Below are 16,961 nucleotides of genomic sequence, written 5' to 3' on the forward strand. Positions count from 1 at the left end.
TCCCAAACTGTGCGCCATGGCTCCCTGGAGAGCCATCAAACCTAGCCAGGGGAGCCGCGCACCAAGCACTTTAATGTATTTAATGTTGAAGGCTCTGTTGGTTTCAGTTAAACTAATTAGACTTGAATGCATGATGTTGATGATTTGTAAGTGACATGCCAAAAGCTGTAAATGTAGTGCTTAATTGATGGCATGTCGAAGGAGATGACCTCCATATTTCACTGGATCCCCAATTTCCAACACTCCCAAATTAAGTGAACAATGCCTGAAGTATTTTGTTAGACTGGTTAATAGTTTTTTTTTCCAAATTCATTTTACACCAATGTAAGTTATCAGGAAAGTACAATTGACCTGTCTATTAAACACACTAAGTATTATTAAGTATTGACATTTATACTTGAATCATAGGTACTTCCAGTACACATTTCTTTCAGTACACACACATTTCTGGACAGGCCTGCTCTCTCCTTGAGTACAGGGAAGTAACCCACCATATGCGGTATAATGCCAACATTTGGAAGCAAGAAAGAAGGACGTTTAAAAAAAGTAATCAGAGGAATTTATTTTACTTGCATTGATTTGCAGCCAATTTTAGGGAGGAGACAGCAGAAATAAAGCTGTATGTGGTTTAAAAAATCATGAGTCACCCTGCTGAGACAGGTGTGTTGGCACGGATGACATGGGTAAAAATGGAAGTGCATGCAAATATTCTTCAAGCGCAGAAACACTGGCAATGGGGCCTACATGCATAGGGGTGTTATCTAGCATAGTAACTGTGATAAAAAAAGTTTGAGATGTTACTGTAAAAAAGGCATGGGCAAAGAAGTGTAACTAGGAATATTATATTAAATGCACCGCCTTAGTAATACGAAACACCCTGCGTATATGATTGTAATCATTAGCTTCATCCCAATTAGTTTCTGGGAGAAAAATGCAAGTACTACAGAGGCCAGGCTTACGTTTAACCCTACCCTCCAAAAAAAGTAACAGTGGGGAGCCACGGCAATGGCCAATAGGTCAAGGGAGCCACGGGGCAACAACATTTGGGAACCACTGGTGTAGAATATCAAATTCAGCAGTTGATCAGATTTATGAGTTAGATTAAGATAAAAAATGGCCATAATTTGTTCAAATTGTAGGGACGTCCCAGATGGACAGTCAAACTAAAGATACAGACCCTTAAAAATGTACAGGGCATACTGGAACAGAAAATAGGCCCGGGCACCAAAATAAAAGTGGCACCCATTAGCGAATCAGATAACTAAAAAAGGAGACCCATATTTGCAAATCGGGCAGTTTTGAACTTGTAAAGTCATGTTGTATAAGTGTTTCGCAAGGTATTGAAGACTGCATGGATTTGAGCTTGCTGCAGGCAATGCTTGTTTTACTATCGGTGAAATCAACAGTAAATACCGGACCAGCAGACCATAAAAGAGTCCTTCAAACAGCAAAAAAACAACCCACACAGTGGCATATCAGACCAGCCCTTTGGGCACTGTCTGGTTGCCATATCGTGCAGTCCGAGCGTCAAAATGTAACATTACGTTTTCTAAGCGTGATCTGCTCGATTTCTACCACTAATGTGATGATGATGATGAACAGAAATTTATAAAGCGCACAGCTGCTCCAAGGAGTATCCAAGTGCTAGTCCTCACAGGTAAGAACTTAAATCTGATCAAAGAGCCACCTTTTCAGCTTCTTCTTAAAGATTTGTTCAGATCTTGCAGGACAAAGGTCAAGGGGACATTTATTCCAGGCAGAGGGACACAAATAAGAAAAAGAACAACCACCTGTCCTAGAGCGATAGATCCTTGTACAATTGTCAAGGCCATATTAAAGGAACACAGCTTCCTAATGGGAAGGTAGAAATCAATTCTAGTGGCAAGATATTTGGGACCAAACTGATATAAGGCTCTAAAGGTAAGAACTAATGTCTTGAACAAAATATGTTTAGTGACAGGTCAATATAAAGAATGGAGATGAGGGGAAACCTGAGTTCTCAGTGGAAGATTGAGAAGCAGCCGTGCGCTGATTTCTGAGCTTCTTGTCGCCTTTTGATTAAGAAGTCTGGCAGGCCCAGGTACAAAACATTTCTGTAACCCAACCGTGAAGTAATAAGGGCCTGAATTACTGTTTTCCTGGCTTGTACAGAAAGGAAATACAAACATGTTTTCAATATGTGAAGGGGACTGAAACAGATCCCTACCACAGACTTAACTGGAGGCTGGAACGAAAGCTGCTTGTCAAATGTGTCAAGTTTAGAAAAAGGTGTACTGGGATTGGTAGAGAAGGGGGCAACATATTGAAGTCAAATTAAAAGTATCAGTACCGGCATGTGAAAAAAGACAAAGACTAAATCAGTAAGATTCGATGTAAATAATGAGGTGTGGCCATGTAATGATTGCCAGACTTTCTCCCTGTTTATTTCATTAATCACAGTGATAAAAATTGCAATTAACAGGAAATAATTAATCAATATAGGTCCTGTGATGTTCAGACAGCCAACTTACTGTTAAGCTAGATAGATCATCTTTTAGTTGTTGAAATAGGTTTGCTATGGTATTTCGATGAGCAACAGCCGATCTAACAATGCAAATTAATATGTATGTGCATGTACTTTCATTGTAATTAAGATTTGTATTAAATACAAATCAGTCACAGGCATATGGATGGAAATGGCTAAAATTTAGTCTGAAAGGGTAAGTTAACCAAGTTCTAGAAATTGTAATGCAACTGCCAGGGTGGGATTGGGATCACAATTTGGCCTGGGCACTGACGAAAAAAGTGGGCCACATTTGCTGGGCGTGGCCCACATTGGCGGGGCGTGGCCCACATTCGCGGCCGTGCCCTTTCATGAAACTCACAAGGAATGTAAGTGGGAGGATATTATTCTTGGGAAGGACACAGGGCCAAGGTGACAATGTCCTACAAGCTGAGCACCTGAAAATCAGCCAGACCCCTTTCTATTACCAAATTATTCCCAGCCCTCCAGTGCAGGAGCACCTGAAAACAGCGAGGCCCCTTTCTCTTAAAAAATTATTCCCCAGCCCTCCAGAGCAGGAGCACCTGAAAACAGCAAGGCCCTAGCTATTTGTAAATTACTCAATCCTCCCCAGCCCTTCAGTGCTTCAGGGCAATGGTGTGGCAGGAGAGGGGCTAAAGCAAACACACAGCTTCTGGGCCATCCATGGGGGTGAGTGGGAGGCTAAGGTGAAGATGGTGCGAGTTCACCACATCACCTGGCCCCCATAGTGAGACCCATTCTTCCTCGCCCACTATGCCCTGAATGAGAATGGCTGTGGGCGAGGACTGATGCTAGCACTGTTTCTGGGCTGTGTGGGCCCCAGGGGGCCTAGGTGAAAATGGCTCATAGGCCTGACACCTTGCCCCCAGAGAGGCCGATTCTGGCACACAATCACCCCTCCCCAGCCCACCATCAGCATGATTGCTTGGCAGGGCAGGGGGTCAAGGAGAGGCCACAGCAGATCGGCCGGCCGCACAGAGAAGCTGCTTTCCTCTCCCTTTCAGTGCTCTCTTTGGGCTGGTAAAGGTGGAAAAACCAGCCCACAGAGTGCACTAAGACACTGGCCCTTCGGCCCATGCCCGAGTGCCCGTGGTGCCAATCCGCCCCTGGCAACTGCAGGAGTTAAATTGAGCAGCATAACTGGCCTCAGGATGGTCCAGGGCACCGCCGGCCACAAAAACACTTTTACGTTTAGCACATTGGCGTAGCACCACTGTGCATTGTTGGCACTACCACCTTTAAATGGCAGTTGTTAGTACAGCACATCAACGCTAGACTGGCAACACAGAGAAATGGAGAACCACCAGATGGCTGCCGGAAAAATCATAATAAAGATATAACAATGGGTCTCATTAGGATGGCATTCTGACCACCATTGTTTCAGGCACTAAGCCATCCGACAAGGATTTGGCGGTCCTGACATCCCAATTATGACACGACTGCCATGGAGGTGGTTGTAAAATGCTGTTTATCTTTGCAACTTGAGCAGCGGCCCAGGGAAAGTTCTGCTGCACAAGTCGCAATGTAAAGAGAATTTTTCAAACATCCATGCACCATGTGCCAGGCACCATGTGGTGCCTGTCACATAGTGCATGGATGTTTGTGAGGGCACCACATGTGCCCCCAGGGCCACATAGCAGAGGCCCACAGGGGCCCTGGTAAGGGCCTCCAAAGTTCCTTTCCAACAGCTTTTCCATGGTGGTCAGACTGCCCTGGAAAGGCTGTCGGAAAGGGACATGTAATCCCTACGGTGATGCCTGCCCAGGCACTGCCTTCATTGTAGGGATTACGATCTGACCGACGCCCCGACGGGCTCCTTGAGCCCATCAGAAACATCAGTCAGTCCTTCCAACCGCTGTGGTTTGACCAACAGCATCATAATCCGGCGGTCGGACCACTATGCTGGATGTTGGTGGGACCGCCACCAATGGCCTGTTGGTGGTGGTCCCACCAACATAATCAGACCCCAAGATTGGAACTGTGGTAAGTCTAGGGACTTAAAACTAAGAAGTCCTACTCAAAGGTTAAGCTACTTTTGGCCAATCAAACTTTAGGCACCTTTCATGTGACAAAAATATAGCACCCAGTTTAAACTGTGAATGAAGCATTACATCTGCAAATTCAGAAAAAATCAGCATATGTGTAAATTCAGCAAAACTTATTTAAAATAGTCAGACATTCAACTACATAAATATGATAACATAATGTTTGCAAATAAAATTAGCGGTACATGGTGGTGCAATAATAACGTTTCAATAGCACTCTCGGGTTGAAACTGGTGCCTTAGGCCCAACTGCAAGTACAACTAACGAAGGTGATTCCTCACGTTCCATGATGCAAAGGCGACATTGTGCATTCTGATGAGATGAGAAACGGACAGGAAAGAATGATGCGAAATCGGAATGCCAAGCTACGGATTCAATTCTGGAAATGGGTATATATTTACGATAAGAAATCTTGGACCTGACAGCTACTAACACAGCAATACATGACTGACTAGTGCCTTGAGAAAGCTGAAGCTCTTGGGCATATTGTAAGCAAAATAATGTGTTGTCTGACTAACTGTCGTAATATACAAATATTAGAAGCAACCTTCTCTTTTGAAAAAACGTGTCGGTCAATCAACCGACGTCCCCCAGAAGAGGGCTAGGGCTCAAATAGTAATCTGAACTACTGGGTGGGGATGTTCCTACCAGCTGAGACCACAGCATCCCCTGTACTGAGGAGGGTCGATCCTGCTGAGACAAGTTCTGACATTTAAGCAGTTCCAGAGATCTGTCTTTAGACCTTCCTTGTCGCTGAATTTGATGAAGTTTATTTTTACCTCCTCATCGTCAGTGTTTAATTTGATCCGGTGGTTTCCAGTGCTCGGCACGGGCACTTAATTGCCATCACCACACTTATGACACCCTGCCACATGGTGCCGCTGCTCATCTAATTTAGAGATGAACAGAACAATGGTTGTTTATGAATAAACAATATACATTACAAATATTAATGCCTGCCTGCCCAGCCACTCCTTTAGCTTTGGGGACCAGATATAATCTGAAAGGTCGCACATGCAGGTGAGAGAGATGGTTAATAGTTATTTTGGCACCGTCATTTGCAGCGATGAGGGGGCAAAAGGTGGTGCAAGCTACAGTGGCCTCCTCGTTAGGGTCCTGGCACTTATTATTTTACAAATTAAGCTTTGCGGAGTCATCTTAACGCAAGAAGTTTCATATTATGTTTTAGAAACCTATGCTTCAGCAAAGTGTTATCTTTTACTGGACCAGTGCACTGAACACATGGAAATCCAAAAGCAACACATTCCCCATTTGCCACATACCTTGATACGGACTTCATGTGCCTTTGGTGGCGCAACATCAATTTCCTCGATGGAAAATGGTTGGTTAATCCCCCAGATGATGGCTGCCTTGCATTTTATAACCTGTGGAAAAAGATGAGATATTTTTATTAGTTGTGTATTTGTGGTCCAACAGATGATGTAGATGTAACACACACTTACATATCATCTAGACTTGGTACCATAGGCCTCGGTTACGAGAGCCCCAGAGCGTCTTGCAATATTTATTGCTGATAAAATCTGATAATGCAGCATTCTGAATTTACTGTGTTCCAAAAATAGCACCTATTTTGAGTTCTGCCCAAAGAATGGGGCATGAATGCAGACTTTGGTGTCACAGACTGGAATGATCCCAAAAGTATTTGCCAGTATCTGAAACGAACTTCAACATACTTCCCATCACTTTTTTAATATCCTACTTGCCATCTACATGCCACCTTAAGACTACTGAGTAGTGCATTTCGCCCTTGCAGAGATTGATTTAGGTGGCAGTTGAGGATGCCATATTATACGCCATCTGGGGAGAAACAGTCCTTCAACCCTCTTGGTACCTACATCTGGCACATTTAGTTAGGGTAATTCTAGAGTGTCTGATGGGAAAGATTTTGGGGGAGAGGTCGTCCTGTACTGGTTAGAGGCGGCAGACCCGTAAGCAGAGGATGGCCTGAGCCCAGGGTTCGATTCCTGACGCGGCAGGGTCGTGGACCTGGGTCAGCGGGCTCAATAATTCTCGCCTCGGTGCCTACTCCAGTCAGGGACCACACTCGGCAACTCTGGGCATCAGCTTGCCTCATCTTCACAACGGCCCCCCCAGACCGCCGGGGATGCTTGGTCGCACCTTAGGGATACCCATTAGGGACCATCTCTCAGGGTGAGCCAGGACGGGTTCCCCAGCGGTTGAAGCGCGGAGATACTCCTCCGGGAGTCGATTCCTAGCGCTATATAAACCCACAATTACATTAAATTAAATTATTAAATTAAATTAAATTCTTGAAGAACTAAGGGGCCTATTTACGACTTGGTTTGCGTCACTCTTACACCACGTATCGTAGTGCAAGAGTGAAGCAAACCTTAAGTCCAATTTATGAAGACAGGCAAAGCCCCTTTGCGTGGTCCTGAATGTCTCCATAAATCTGGAGTAAGGCAAAGCAGCACAAATCACTGGGTTGCGTTACTCTGCCCTGGAAAGGCGTCCAATGAGTGCTGCATGGGTGTTCCCATGCAACTCCTATGGTTTTTGTTGCATTCCCAGATTTACCAGAAGGGGTAAATCTGGGGACAAGCCAAAAAGATATGCCTTCCCTGGAGAGGCATAACGTGGAGAAATATCTTTATTTCTCCTCGTTACTTCTTCTTTCAATGTCTACTGCATTCTGCAGTACACATAGATAGGGCAATATGCCTCTCAGGATTGTTTTTGTGCAGGAAGGTGTTCCTTCCTGCAAAAAAACAATCCTGCATGCAATACAGGCACGCAAGGGTGCCTGCATTGGTACTAGGTTGCCAAAAGGGGGCCGGCGCAGAGGAAAATGCAGGAATGCGCTGTATTGCCCAAAATATGGCGCATTTCTATCCTTTACCTGTCACGCAGCGCACTGCATAACTTTTAATTAGGCTTCTACATTTTAACTAATTTTCTTAATTCTGGTACTTTGATTGGTCTCCAAGTTGATCAGCGAGGCTGACACATAGCAGCCCGAGTCGAAGGTTCTTAAAGATCTATGTTTCTTAGACCATGCTTTTGGGATTTGCACTGCGCCCTAAGTTTTTGATACCTTAGTACAGTGTTGCCAGGGTCCCAAAATAGATGGTGTCTTACTTTCTTAGGAGACTTTGTGGATGGGACATGGATGTTTAAAATTTATTTTTCCTTTCACCAGCAGACACGAAAGAGACTTCAGAGTGCGATCTCACAGTACTGCTTCTTCAGATGAAAGTAATTTTTGTTAAAAAAGACAAGAATAAACATTTATAATTTTAATATGGGGGAGTCTGGTCTTTTACAATGTCTGCAAGATATTTATAGCTTTAGATATGGGCCCTCATTATATAAGGGATAAAGTACTCTCTACTGTACAATATACGGAGATATCAATTCAAAGAGGAGTTTCCAACTCCAAGGTGACCTTCAGGTTTCCTTGCTAAGCAGCTGCTTCAGTTAAGCTCCTCGGCCTGACCTGACCTGCGTTTCACCTCGGTGGCTGGCTTTGGCAACAGGCATTGTGACATCAGAACTCATCTGTAATAACTTATAATAGTTGAATTCTGATGTATTTTCTTCGCAATCAAAGACTGGGTGTGTCACAAGTCGAAAATCATAAGGAAATTAGAGACTGCCTTTTACACAGGGATTACAGAATTCCATGTATTATAAATGTGTCCAGAATTCATAAGGAGTTAATTTGCATCCGGAATTTCCAATACCATGGGCATCGGCTATTCCAAAATGCAAACTACTTCAGGTTCACGTGTAATTCCCTGCTGAATGGAAAATAGTATTAGAATTGTTGTTTCTCTAAATTTCTGATTGCCATTTTGAATTCTGGGCTATTTTCTGGGGAAAAATGTATCCAGGTTTCACTCGGTCATTTGTCCACAGACTCCCCTGAGGTAATTCCACATATGGTGATACCATATATAGATTTACTGCATCAGTTGTAATTCCCAAAGTGACCACATTACTGGGCACTCAGAACGATAGTTGTGATGCTCAACTTCTACACCTTTTTCTGTAAGGAAAATAACCCATAGCGGCTCAGCCCTTATCTAAAATATTTTTCATCTTTTACTTTTTAGGTCTCGCCTGTCGATGCGCATGCGCATCGAGCAAGCGAGAGTATTGGGACTTATCCACTCTTTCCCCAACTTGCAAGGAATCGTGGCGATTCCTTGCAGTGCCCGTGACTTTTAAGCTCAATGCGCATGCGCATTGAGCTTAAAAGCGCGTGCACATCAGTTCCCTCAGCCGCACTCCAGGCCCCTGCTGCTTTCACACCCCCTCCCCGCTCCGCCCCCTCCCCTGCCCGCCGTCTGTTCCCTCAGCCGTCTGTACCCTGCTGCTTAACACCCTCTCCCCCGCTCCGCCCCCTCCCCGCCATGTCGCATTTCTCCTCCCCCCTCCCCACAGCAATGCCCTCCTAACAACACACACACCCTCTCCCCCGCTCCGCCCCCTCCCCGCCATGTCGCATTTCTCCTCCCCCCTCCCCCCTCCCCCCTCCTGGGTCAGGTTACCCTGCTTTCTCTTTCACTTTTTTTCAACCACATTCCACCATGGACTGGGACTTGTTTACTGTGCTTGTGTTAACATGTCTTTCCTGTGCGTATAGCAAGGCTTGTTATGTTGTGGTTCGCGTTTTTTGCTTTCCCCAGAGTTCTTCGTTTATACATGTCCCTGCATGTTTGCTTTGCCCATGTCCCTCGGTGTTGCTGTGCCGGAACATGTTTTTTGCTGTTCTTCGGGTCTGTGTCTATTTACCGTTCCTATGTGTTTGTATTTTCCATGCCTGGGTTAATTTGTGCCGTTTTCCGTGTTTCTGAGTGAGTGAGTGAGTGTGCGTGTGTGTGGGTGGTGTGTGCGTGTGTTCGTTGGACCCTTCGTCTTTGCTGTGCTTGAGTTTAACTTTGCTTCGTGTGCTCGTTTTTTGCTTTCCCCAGAGTTCTTCATTTATACATGTCCCTGCATGTTTGCTTTGCCCATGTCCCTCGTTGTTGCTGTGCCGGAACATGTTTTTTGCCGTTCTGCGGGTCTGTGTCTATTTACCGTTCCTATGTGTTTGTATTTTCCATGCCTGGGTTAATTTGTGCCGTTTTCCGTGTTTCTGAGTGAGTGAGTGAGTGTGCGTGTGTGTGGGTGGTGTGTGCGTGTGTTCGTTGGACCCTTCGTCTTTGCTGTGCTTGAGTTTAACTTTGCTTCGTGTGCTCGTTTTTTGCTTTCCCCAGAGTTCTTCGTTTATACATGTCCCTGCATGTTTGCTTTGCCCATGTCCCTCGGTGTTGCTGTGCCGGAACATGTTTTTTGCTGTTCTTCGGGTCTGTGTCTATTTACCGTTCCTATGTGTTTTTATTTTCCATGCCTGGGTTAATTTGTGCCGTTTTCCGTGTTTCTGAGTGAGTGAGTGAGTGTGCGTGTGTGTGGGTGGTGTGTGCGTGTGTTCGTTGGACCCTTCGTCTTTGCTGTGCTTGAGTTTAACTTTGCTTTGTGTGCTCGAGTCCATGTGTGTTTGCTTTTTCTGGGTAATGGTGTTTGCTAGCAGACCGGTTTTCTTGTGTGTTTGCAGGCCCTGTCTTCAGAGACCTATTTCTGTTTGTTGTGTCGCGATCATGTGTGTCTTTCCTGTTCCCCACTCCTTATGCGTTTATTGTTTCTGAGTTGTTGGGTCGACCAGTAGACCATACAACTTATATCTGATTAACCAAGCATAGATGTGCCCGTGAACATATGTCGAGAAGGGCGTGCCCAGGCACAAGGTAAACGTCAGTATAGAGAAATGAAGGGGGAAGGCCGGAAAGTGTTTTTTGTAACTTTATTCACTGCCTCTGTAAAGCATTTTTAATTAAAATCAAGGCAAAAAGGACCCGTGAAAGGTAAATAATGAAATGGTTTCAAAAATTCCGACACTATTGGCACCTGTTTTGGCGAGTGTTATAATATATATATATTTTAGTCCAAGTCAGAAAATGTGCTGGCCAACTCGAGCGTGGCTGTGTTTCTGTGTGAATCGCGCTGCCCGCCTCTTGTTTTGTCTGGGAAGGCCTGACTCATTCCTGTCAGGCTGGCGCCGACAGATCCGCGATGAATCCGTCTTTATTCTATTTCCTCGCATGAAGTTTTACCATGAAACATACGGGTGCTCCCAGTGGAATCCTGGGCCTGTTTTCGGATTGACCTCTTTGTTTATTAGTTTGCGTTAATCTGGAAACGAAACAGCACATGCCACAATTAATAACCTCTTCATTCTTCTTATTAAAAGGACATTAACGTTGTGAACTTGGTGTTCGGTGGGCAGATGAAGTTCGGGGGCTAGTTAAAATTTCAGGGCGCATTTACATTTTGCTGCACTGAAAATAACTCACCCACTAAAACACAAAACTGCTATTGAGCAAGGAATTGAACATGTAAACATATGGACTTTGTATACTGATGAAAGAAAATCTCACCAGCATGCAACAGGGTGCAGTTAAGAGTCACAGTATTTTATTTTTATTTTTAGGTTTGGTATTAACCAATATATAAAATGATATACTCAGTGTACTTCCTCAGAGGGTCTTTCAGTCATCCCTCATCATCCACTGATTTGTTGTTGCATCTTTGACGTTTTCTTTTCTCTATTACAGTATCAAGCAATAGGTCAACCTTTGGCTAACTTCACTGTAGGCAGGGGCACTAGAATTATGTGGTTCTGTGGCTGCAGATTTTTCACATAGTTAAGGATTCGCCGCAGTTGCCTCAGTCATAATCTATCATCTGGTGCATTTTCTGCACAGTTTAACAAAAAAAAAAATTGTCTCTAGCTCAAATGGATCAAAAGTTACAAATAAATGTGTTGATAAGTGTTTACCCGCCTTGGAAGATACTTTTCAAAGGTGTACTGGTCATCTTGCAGTTGCTTATTTACCCTCACCCACACTCACCCTCACTCACCCTCAACGCCTCACCCTCACTCACCCTCAACACCTCACACTCACTCACCCTCACCCTCTCTCACCCTCTACCCTCACTCACCCTCAATACCTCACCCTCACTCACCCTCACTCACCCTCACCCTCACTCACCCTCACCCTCACTCACCCTCACTCACCCTCACTCACACTCACCCTCAACCCCTCACCCTCACTCACCCTCAACCCCTCACTCACCCTCACCCACCCTCACCCTCACTCACCCTCACTCACCCTCAACCCCTCACCCTCACACAGTGCAATAGGTCTCGGAGCATTTGAGTTAGAGCTTTTAGAAATGTTTATGGCTTTTTTTTTTTTTTTATTCTTTAGCATTGGCTACAGGAAACAAAAATGCTAAAGATTTACAAAAAAACCCATAAACAATTCTAAAAGCACTAACTCTAATGCTGCGAGACCTATTGCATTTCCAATGCTTGTTTAGTCTGTTGTCTTAGTGAGTTTTATATTAATATAAATGTTTATGTATATGGGAGCAGGTGGGAGACAACATTCTAAATATGGACTAAACATGTTTTTTGGCCTAAATGCATCATCAATAGTTCTGCCACTCTCTGTTTGCCACTTAATTGTTTGTCTTTGCCACTGTTTGTTTTTGCCAGTGTCCATCTACAAATGTCTGTTTTGCCACCTCATTGTGTGTCTGACACTGTTTATTTTGCCACTGTCTGTTTTGCCAATTTCTTGCCATCTACGTTTGTTATTGTGCCCCTCTCCGGGGATGGACTGGCCTATAGGGCAATCAGGCAGTGACAGATGGGCCGGTCTGAAAGGTAAGGCTGTGTGCCATTTTCTTTTCTGAGGGCCTATTTTATGGTCCGCTGGGCAAGTTTTTAGGTTTCGCCTGGCGTCCGCTGCACAGCAAAGTTCGCGCAGGCGAAAACTTTTGAGAATCAGTATGGGGCTTTGTCCCGCCTCTCTGTTCCATTGGCTAGCTCCATAAATAGAGGCTAGCCATTGGAACAGAGATGCGTCACTAATTCCCCGAGCAGATTTGTGGGCGTTCCGGCGATTTTTTCGCTCTCCGCCCCTTTGCGAACGTCATTGCGGCGGTGGGCGGTGTTTTTTTTTTTTTTAAGGTTTGTTTTGGTCATTTGTCTGGTAGTAGCTTACTTGCGAAGCTCCGTCTTGAAACTTTCGAGTTCGTATATGTAATGTACCTTTTGCACCTCGTGTATTTTGTTTGCTCACAATTGTCACTTTTGCCTCATGTAACTTAACGTCTGCTTTTGTAATTTGTTCACTCGGGAATCACAGTGACTCGTGATTTCTGAGGCTCTCGTTCTGTGGGGCTTCCACTCATTGAGGCCCAGATCCCACCTCGGCCATGGGAGCCTCACCTCTCCGGGACGCGGCTCCCGTCTCCCTTGCTGTATCGCTCGGTAATCTTGACTTAGACATTGGCACTATGTTCGTGCGCCTTGCTGCTCTAAGCACAGCACAAGTGCCGTTTGAAGATGAGTTACTGCATCTTGCTGCACCGAGCCCATGACACAAAGAATGATGCATTCAACCAGTCGCCTGTGTTTCTGTCTGCACTATGAGCATGACAAAAAAGCTGCAGTGAAAGGTTAGACCTCTGGACTTTGCCAGTGCTTGTTTTAAAATGCCTTTTATCTCCCGGACACAGCAGCTCCCGGGAGGAGGACGGCCGTTTCTCGAACACTTCCGAAGGCTGCTCTGGAGCCTGCTCATCCCGGGTAGGAGGGCACCCCTGACTCTGGGGGCTCAATCCCGCCCTCCAGCTTAAGTTGTACCCCTCCCCGGCTGAGGGGACTCGCGCCGAGCCTGACTCAGGCACCCGGTGCATTTTTGCAATGCCAGCTTGTCTCATGGCAGTTTGGGAAAGGGGCGCAGGACAGAAAGTCCCGGAGAAGCGGACTTATTCACAGACCGCCCCCTCCCTCTCACGCACAGACACACAGACTCACAGACAAACACCGGCTATATATACACACTGCCACCAGGCAGCGAGGCACAGGCACAGAGCTCCAGTGTTTCACCAGCCCTCCTCGCAGCCCTGCCCCGCCTGCCCTCACTGAGAGGGACCCGTGGGGAAGTGAGCGCCGACCAGGGAAAGAAGGTACTGGCTCCTCCTTTTAACACACGTGCATCTTTCATGCTGCGGTCGTGCGTGTCTGACGGGTGGTCTGGGCTGCTGTCTGCGCCCTCTGAGTCCAGAATAGAGAGTGGCGGCATGGTCTGGAGCGGAGTGGCTGGGGGTGGGGTGGGAGAGAGAGAGATGTGGGTATCATGAATACAGATGCATGTTAGTGTTGCAGTTTAGTGGCTGTGTCTCTGAGATTACGACGGGAACTTCCTCGGTGCTGATCTCCTCAGTTTCTCGCCGACACTCTGTGTGATCCTGTACTCATCTCCACAAAACCCTTGCTTGTTGAATGGACCAGGCGCCGGCAGCTCAGGTAGGCGCAGCACTCTATCCCTTCTCCTGGTTTTTGGGGGAGTGGCCTCACGCTTTTCCATCAGCTCGTGCACAGCGCGAACTCTCTGTCCTTTCGACATTTGATGTATAATGTTGTCTTTGCACATCATTGTATTTTGCTTTGCCTGCATGTTTGAATCCGGCTGTATAGTTACACCCTCGCAGGCCACCGTACACGGTAGCATATGGATGGGTTGATAGATGTCTGAAGATGGCCACACTTCATAGTTACAGCGCCTGAACTCAGAGGCTTCCAGGTGCTTGCTTGTCACAGTCTGGGTCTGTTAAGGGCTCTATGGAAGACCTTTCGGGGATGTGATGGGCTTTTGTTAGGTGTGAGGTTCTGCTTAGCCCGAGGGTCTGCGTACGGTTGTGTAAGAGGGTCTGCTTAGGGTTATGCGAAGGTCTGCTTAGGGTTATGTGAAGGTCTGCTTAGGGTTATGTGAAGGTCTGCTCAGGGTTAAGTGAAGGTCTGCTTAGGGTTCTGTGAGAGTCTATTCAGGTATGGGTGTTAAGCTATGTGGGGGTCTCTCTGGGCTCAGTGAGGGTCTGCTGAGGTATGTGTGAGTTTGATGAGTTATGCGAGGGTCTTTTGGGGGCTATAGAAGAGGGTCTGTTTAAGGCTCCATAAAGGTCTCTGGAGGTATGTGTGAGGGTCTATCGAAGTGTGTGAGGGTGTGTGTGGCTCTGGGTGTGTGTGTGTGTGTGTGTGGCTCTGGGTGTGTGTGTGTGGCTTTGGGTGTGTGTGTGTGTGTGGCTCTGGGTGTGTGTGTGTGTTTGGCTCTGGGTGTGTGTGTCTGTGTGTGGCTCTGGGTGTGTGTGGCTGGCTGTGTGTGTGTGGCTCTGGGTGTCTGTGGCTCTGGGTGTGTGTGTGTGGTAGTAATTGCTGTCTGCTGAGCTCGTCCAGTAGGGTAAAATAGGTCTCACATTTGCGAGAGATTAAGCTATTGGCAATGTAAATGACAATGCCATTTATTTATCTGTTTTCAAAACCAACACATAAATACAAATGTTGTCATTTACAATGCCAATAGCTCTAACTTTTGAAAAGGCGAAACCGTTGCATTGTAAATGCTTGTTACTTTTGAATTCCCTGGCATTGAAATAAATACTGCCTGCAGCAAGCACAAATGCATGCTGCCTTGCATACCTTGCAAAACAGTTGTACAGCGTGTCTTTACAAGCTCAAACCTCTTCCGATTTTCAAATGTGGGCCTCTTTTTCAGTTAATTCACTAATGGGGGCCACTTTTATTTTAGTGCCCAAGCCAATTTTCTGTCCCAGTCTGACCCTGCTCTTCTTTCTGTTTCATTATAATCTCCTTCTTCTTCTGTGCTTTCTCTATGCCTTATTTGTTTCGCCATTACTTTTGACTTTTTTCACTGCTTCTCTGCTACTCTGCTTTCAACGTAAGTGTTGTTTTTGATCTCCCATTCCCCACTGCTCTTAACTCCTACATGCACTTGTCCTCCTTTTTGACGGTTTCCTGCTCTCCCGCTTCCTGCCTCCCACTCCCCTTCCCCTTCCAGGACCTACTTACGGACTGCTGCAGCACAGATGCACAGAGGACACACACAGCAGGTGCACCACTAGAGTGCCAAAGGTGCACCAAAGGCAAGCTCGTTTGCATCTGTCCATGCCTGGACTGCCCCAGCAACTGGACCCCTGGTCCTCCACCTACCCACCGTGCCACTCCATGCTCTCAGCTCTGGCCGACACTTACAGTGCCACACAACACGGAATGAGCCTTCACCTGTGCCTCTTGCAGGTTCTCATGCACACTCGTTCCCCCAACACACAAAACTCCCACACCAACATTGCCCCACCCGCCTAAATGCACACACCACTCCGCGCTTACATGCATGCTCCTCAACAACAGCTCCCTCAACAAACACACCACAGATATATGGGACTTGCTGCACGATCACGGCCAGGATCTACACTTCCTCACAGAAACTGAGCTGAATGCAGTCTCAGCACCGGGCATTGTCACAGCCATTCCCACCGGCTTGTATGTTCTTAATAACTGTCTTTGCAACAAATGTGATACTTTTGAAGGGTGCTGTCCAACTATCATAATTACCATTATATACAAGGACACCTTCAGCTGCACCTACACCATGAACACCAAAACCAGCTACATGAGGCACCTCACCTTCAAGCCACAAATCACTGCCAGCTTTACCTTGTTGTGGAGATTTCGGCCGTCGCTAAATCTCCGCCACCAGCCGGAATCTCCACCTACGGGCCAGAATTCCCACCTCCGGGCCGGAAACTCTACCACCGGGCCAGAATCTCAGGCCCGAGTGCAGACGTAAAGTTAGTAGTCGTAAATCCATTCTGTGAATACCAAAAGTAGTAATTGCATTCTGTGAATACCAAAAGTAGTAAGTACGTTCTGTGAATACCAAAAGTAGTAAGTTTAGGATTTTGTCTTAAGTTAGTTCTGTGAATCAAGCCCAATGTTCGGAGCTGCCTCGAGACACTACCACCAGCAAATCCGGAAGCCCAAGTGCACAAACCTCACAGATCGCATCAACGCAGGCAACAGCAACAGCAAGGAATATTTGCCAACATCAAAGATTTCATTGCAGCTGCAGCCACATCCAACAACATCAACCCTTCTCAAGGCCTCTGCCATGATGTATCAGTTTTCTTCTGTGACAAAATCACTTTGACCCACAACCGGACCCCTTTGAAGTCACTGCAAGTCTCAAATAAAAAATTGACCTGGACTACGTGGCCTGCCACCACAACAGAGACGCAACGAATTATATGAGGTAGCAGAAAAGGTTTTACGAAAATATCACCACACAATAATATAGAAACATACTAAATATTAACATGGAAAATGCATAATAATTTAATCCTTTAGAAAATGTGCTTTCATTTCTGTCATTCTCCACTTATGAGGCCGCCCTACACTTTTATTCTACTCTATCCCTTTAAGAAAATAAATGCTTTTT

At 45.9% G+C, this 16,961-nt stretch overlaps 1 protein-coding gene across 1 annotated transcript in view; it reads right to left on the reverse strand.

Annotated features, from left to right (window-relative positions):
* LOC147727494 (alcohol dehydrogenase 1-like) overlaps positions 1-16,961 on the reverse strand; it is a 288,449-nt gene that overhangs the window by 190,024 nt on the left and 81,464 nt on the right. The window contains exon 2 of the mRNA XM_086961571.1: positions 5,853-5,954. Within this exon, the coding sequence (XP_086817697.1) occupies positions 5,853-5,954 (102 nt within the window). The remainder of the gene's footprint in view (positions 1-5,852; positions 5,955-16,961) is intronic.

This window comes from Lissotriton vulgaris, chromosome 3_1 (genome assembly GCF_964263255.1).
Source record: "Lissotriton vulgaris chromosome 3_1, aLisVul1.2, whole genome shotgun sequence".
NCBI lineage: Eukaryota > Metazoa > Chordata > Amphibia > Caudata > Salamandridae > Lissotriton > Lissotriton vulgaris.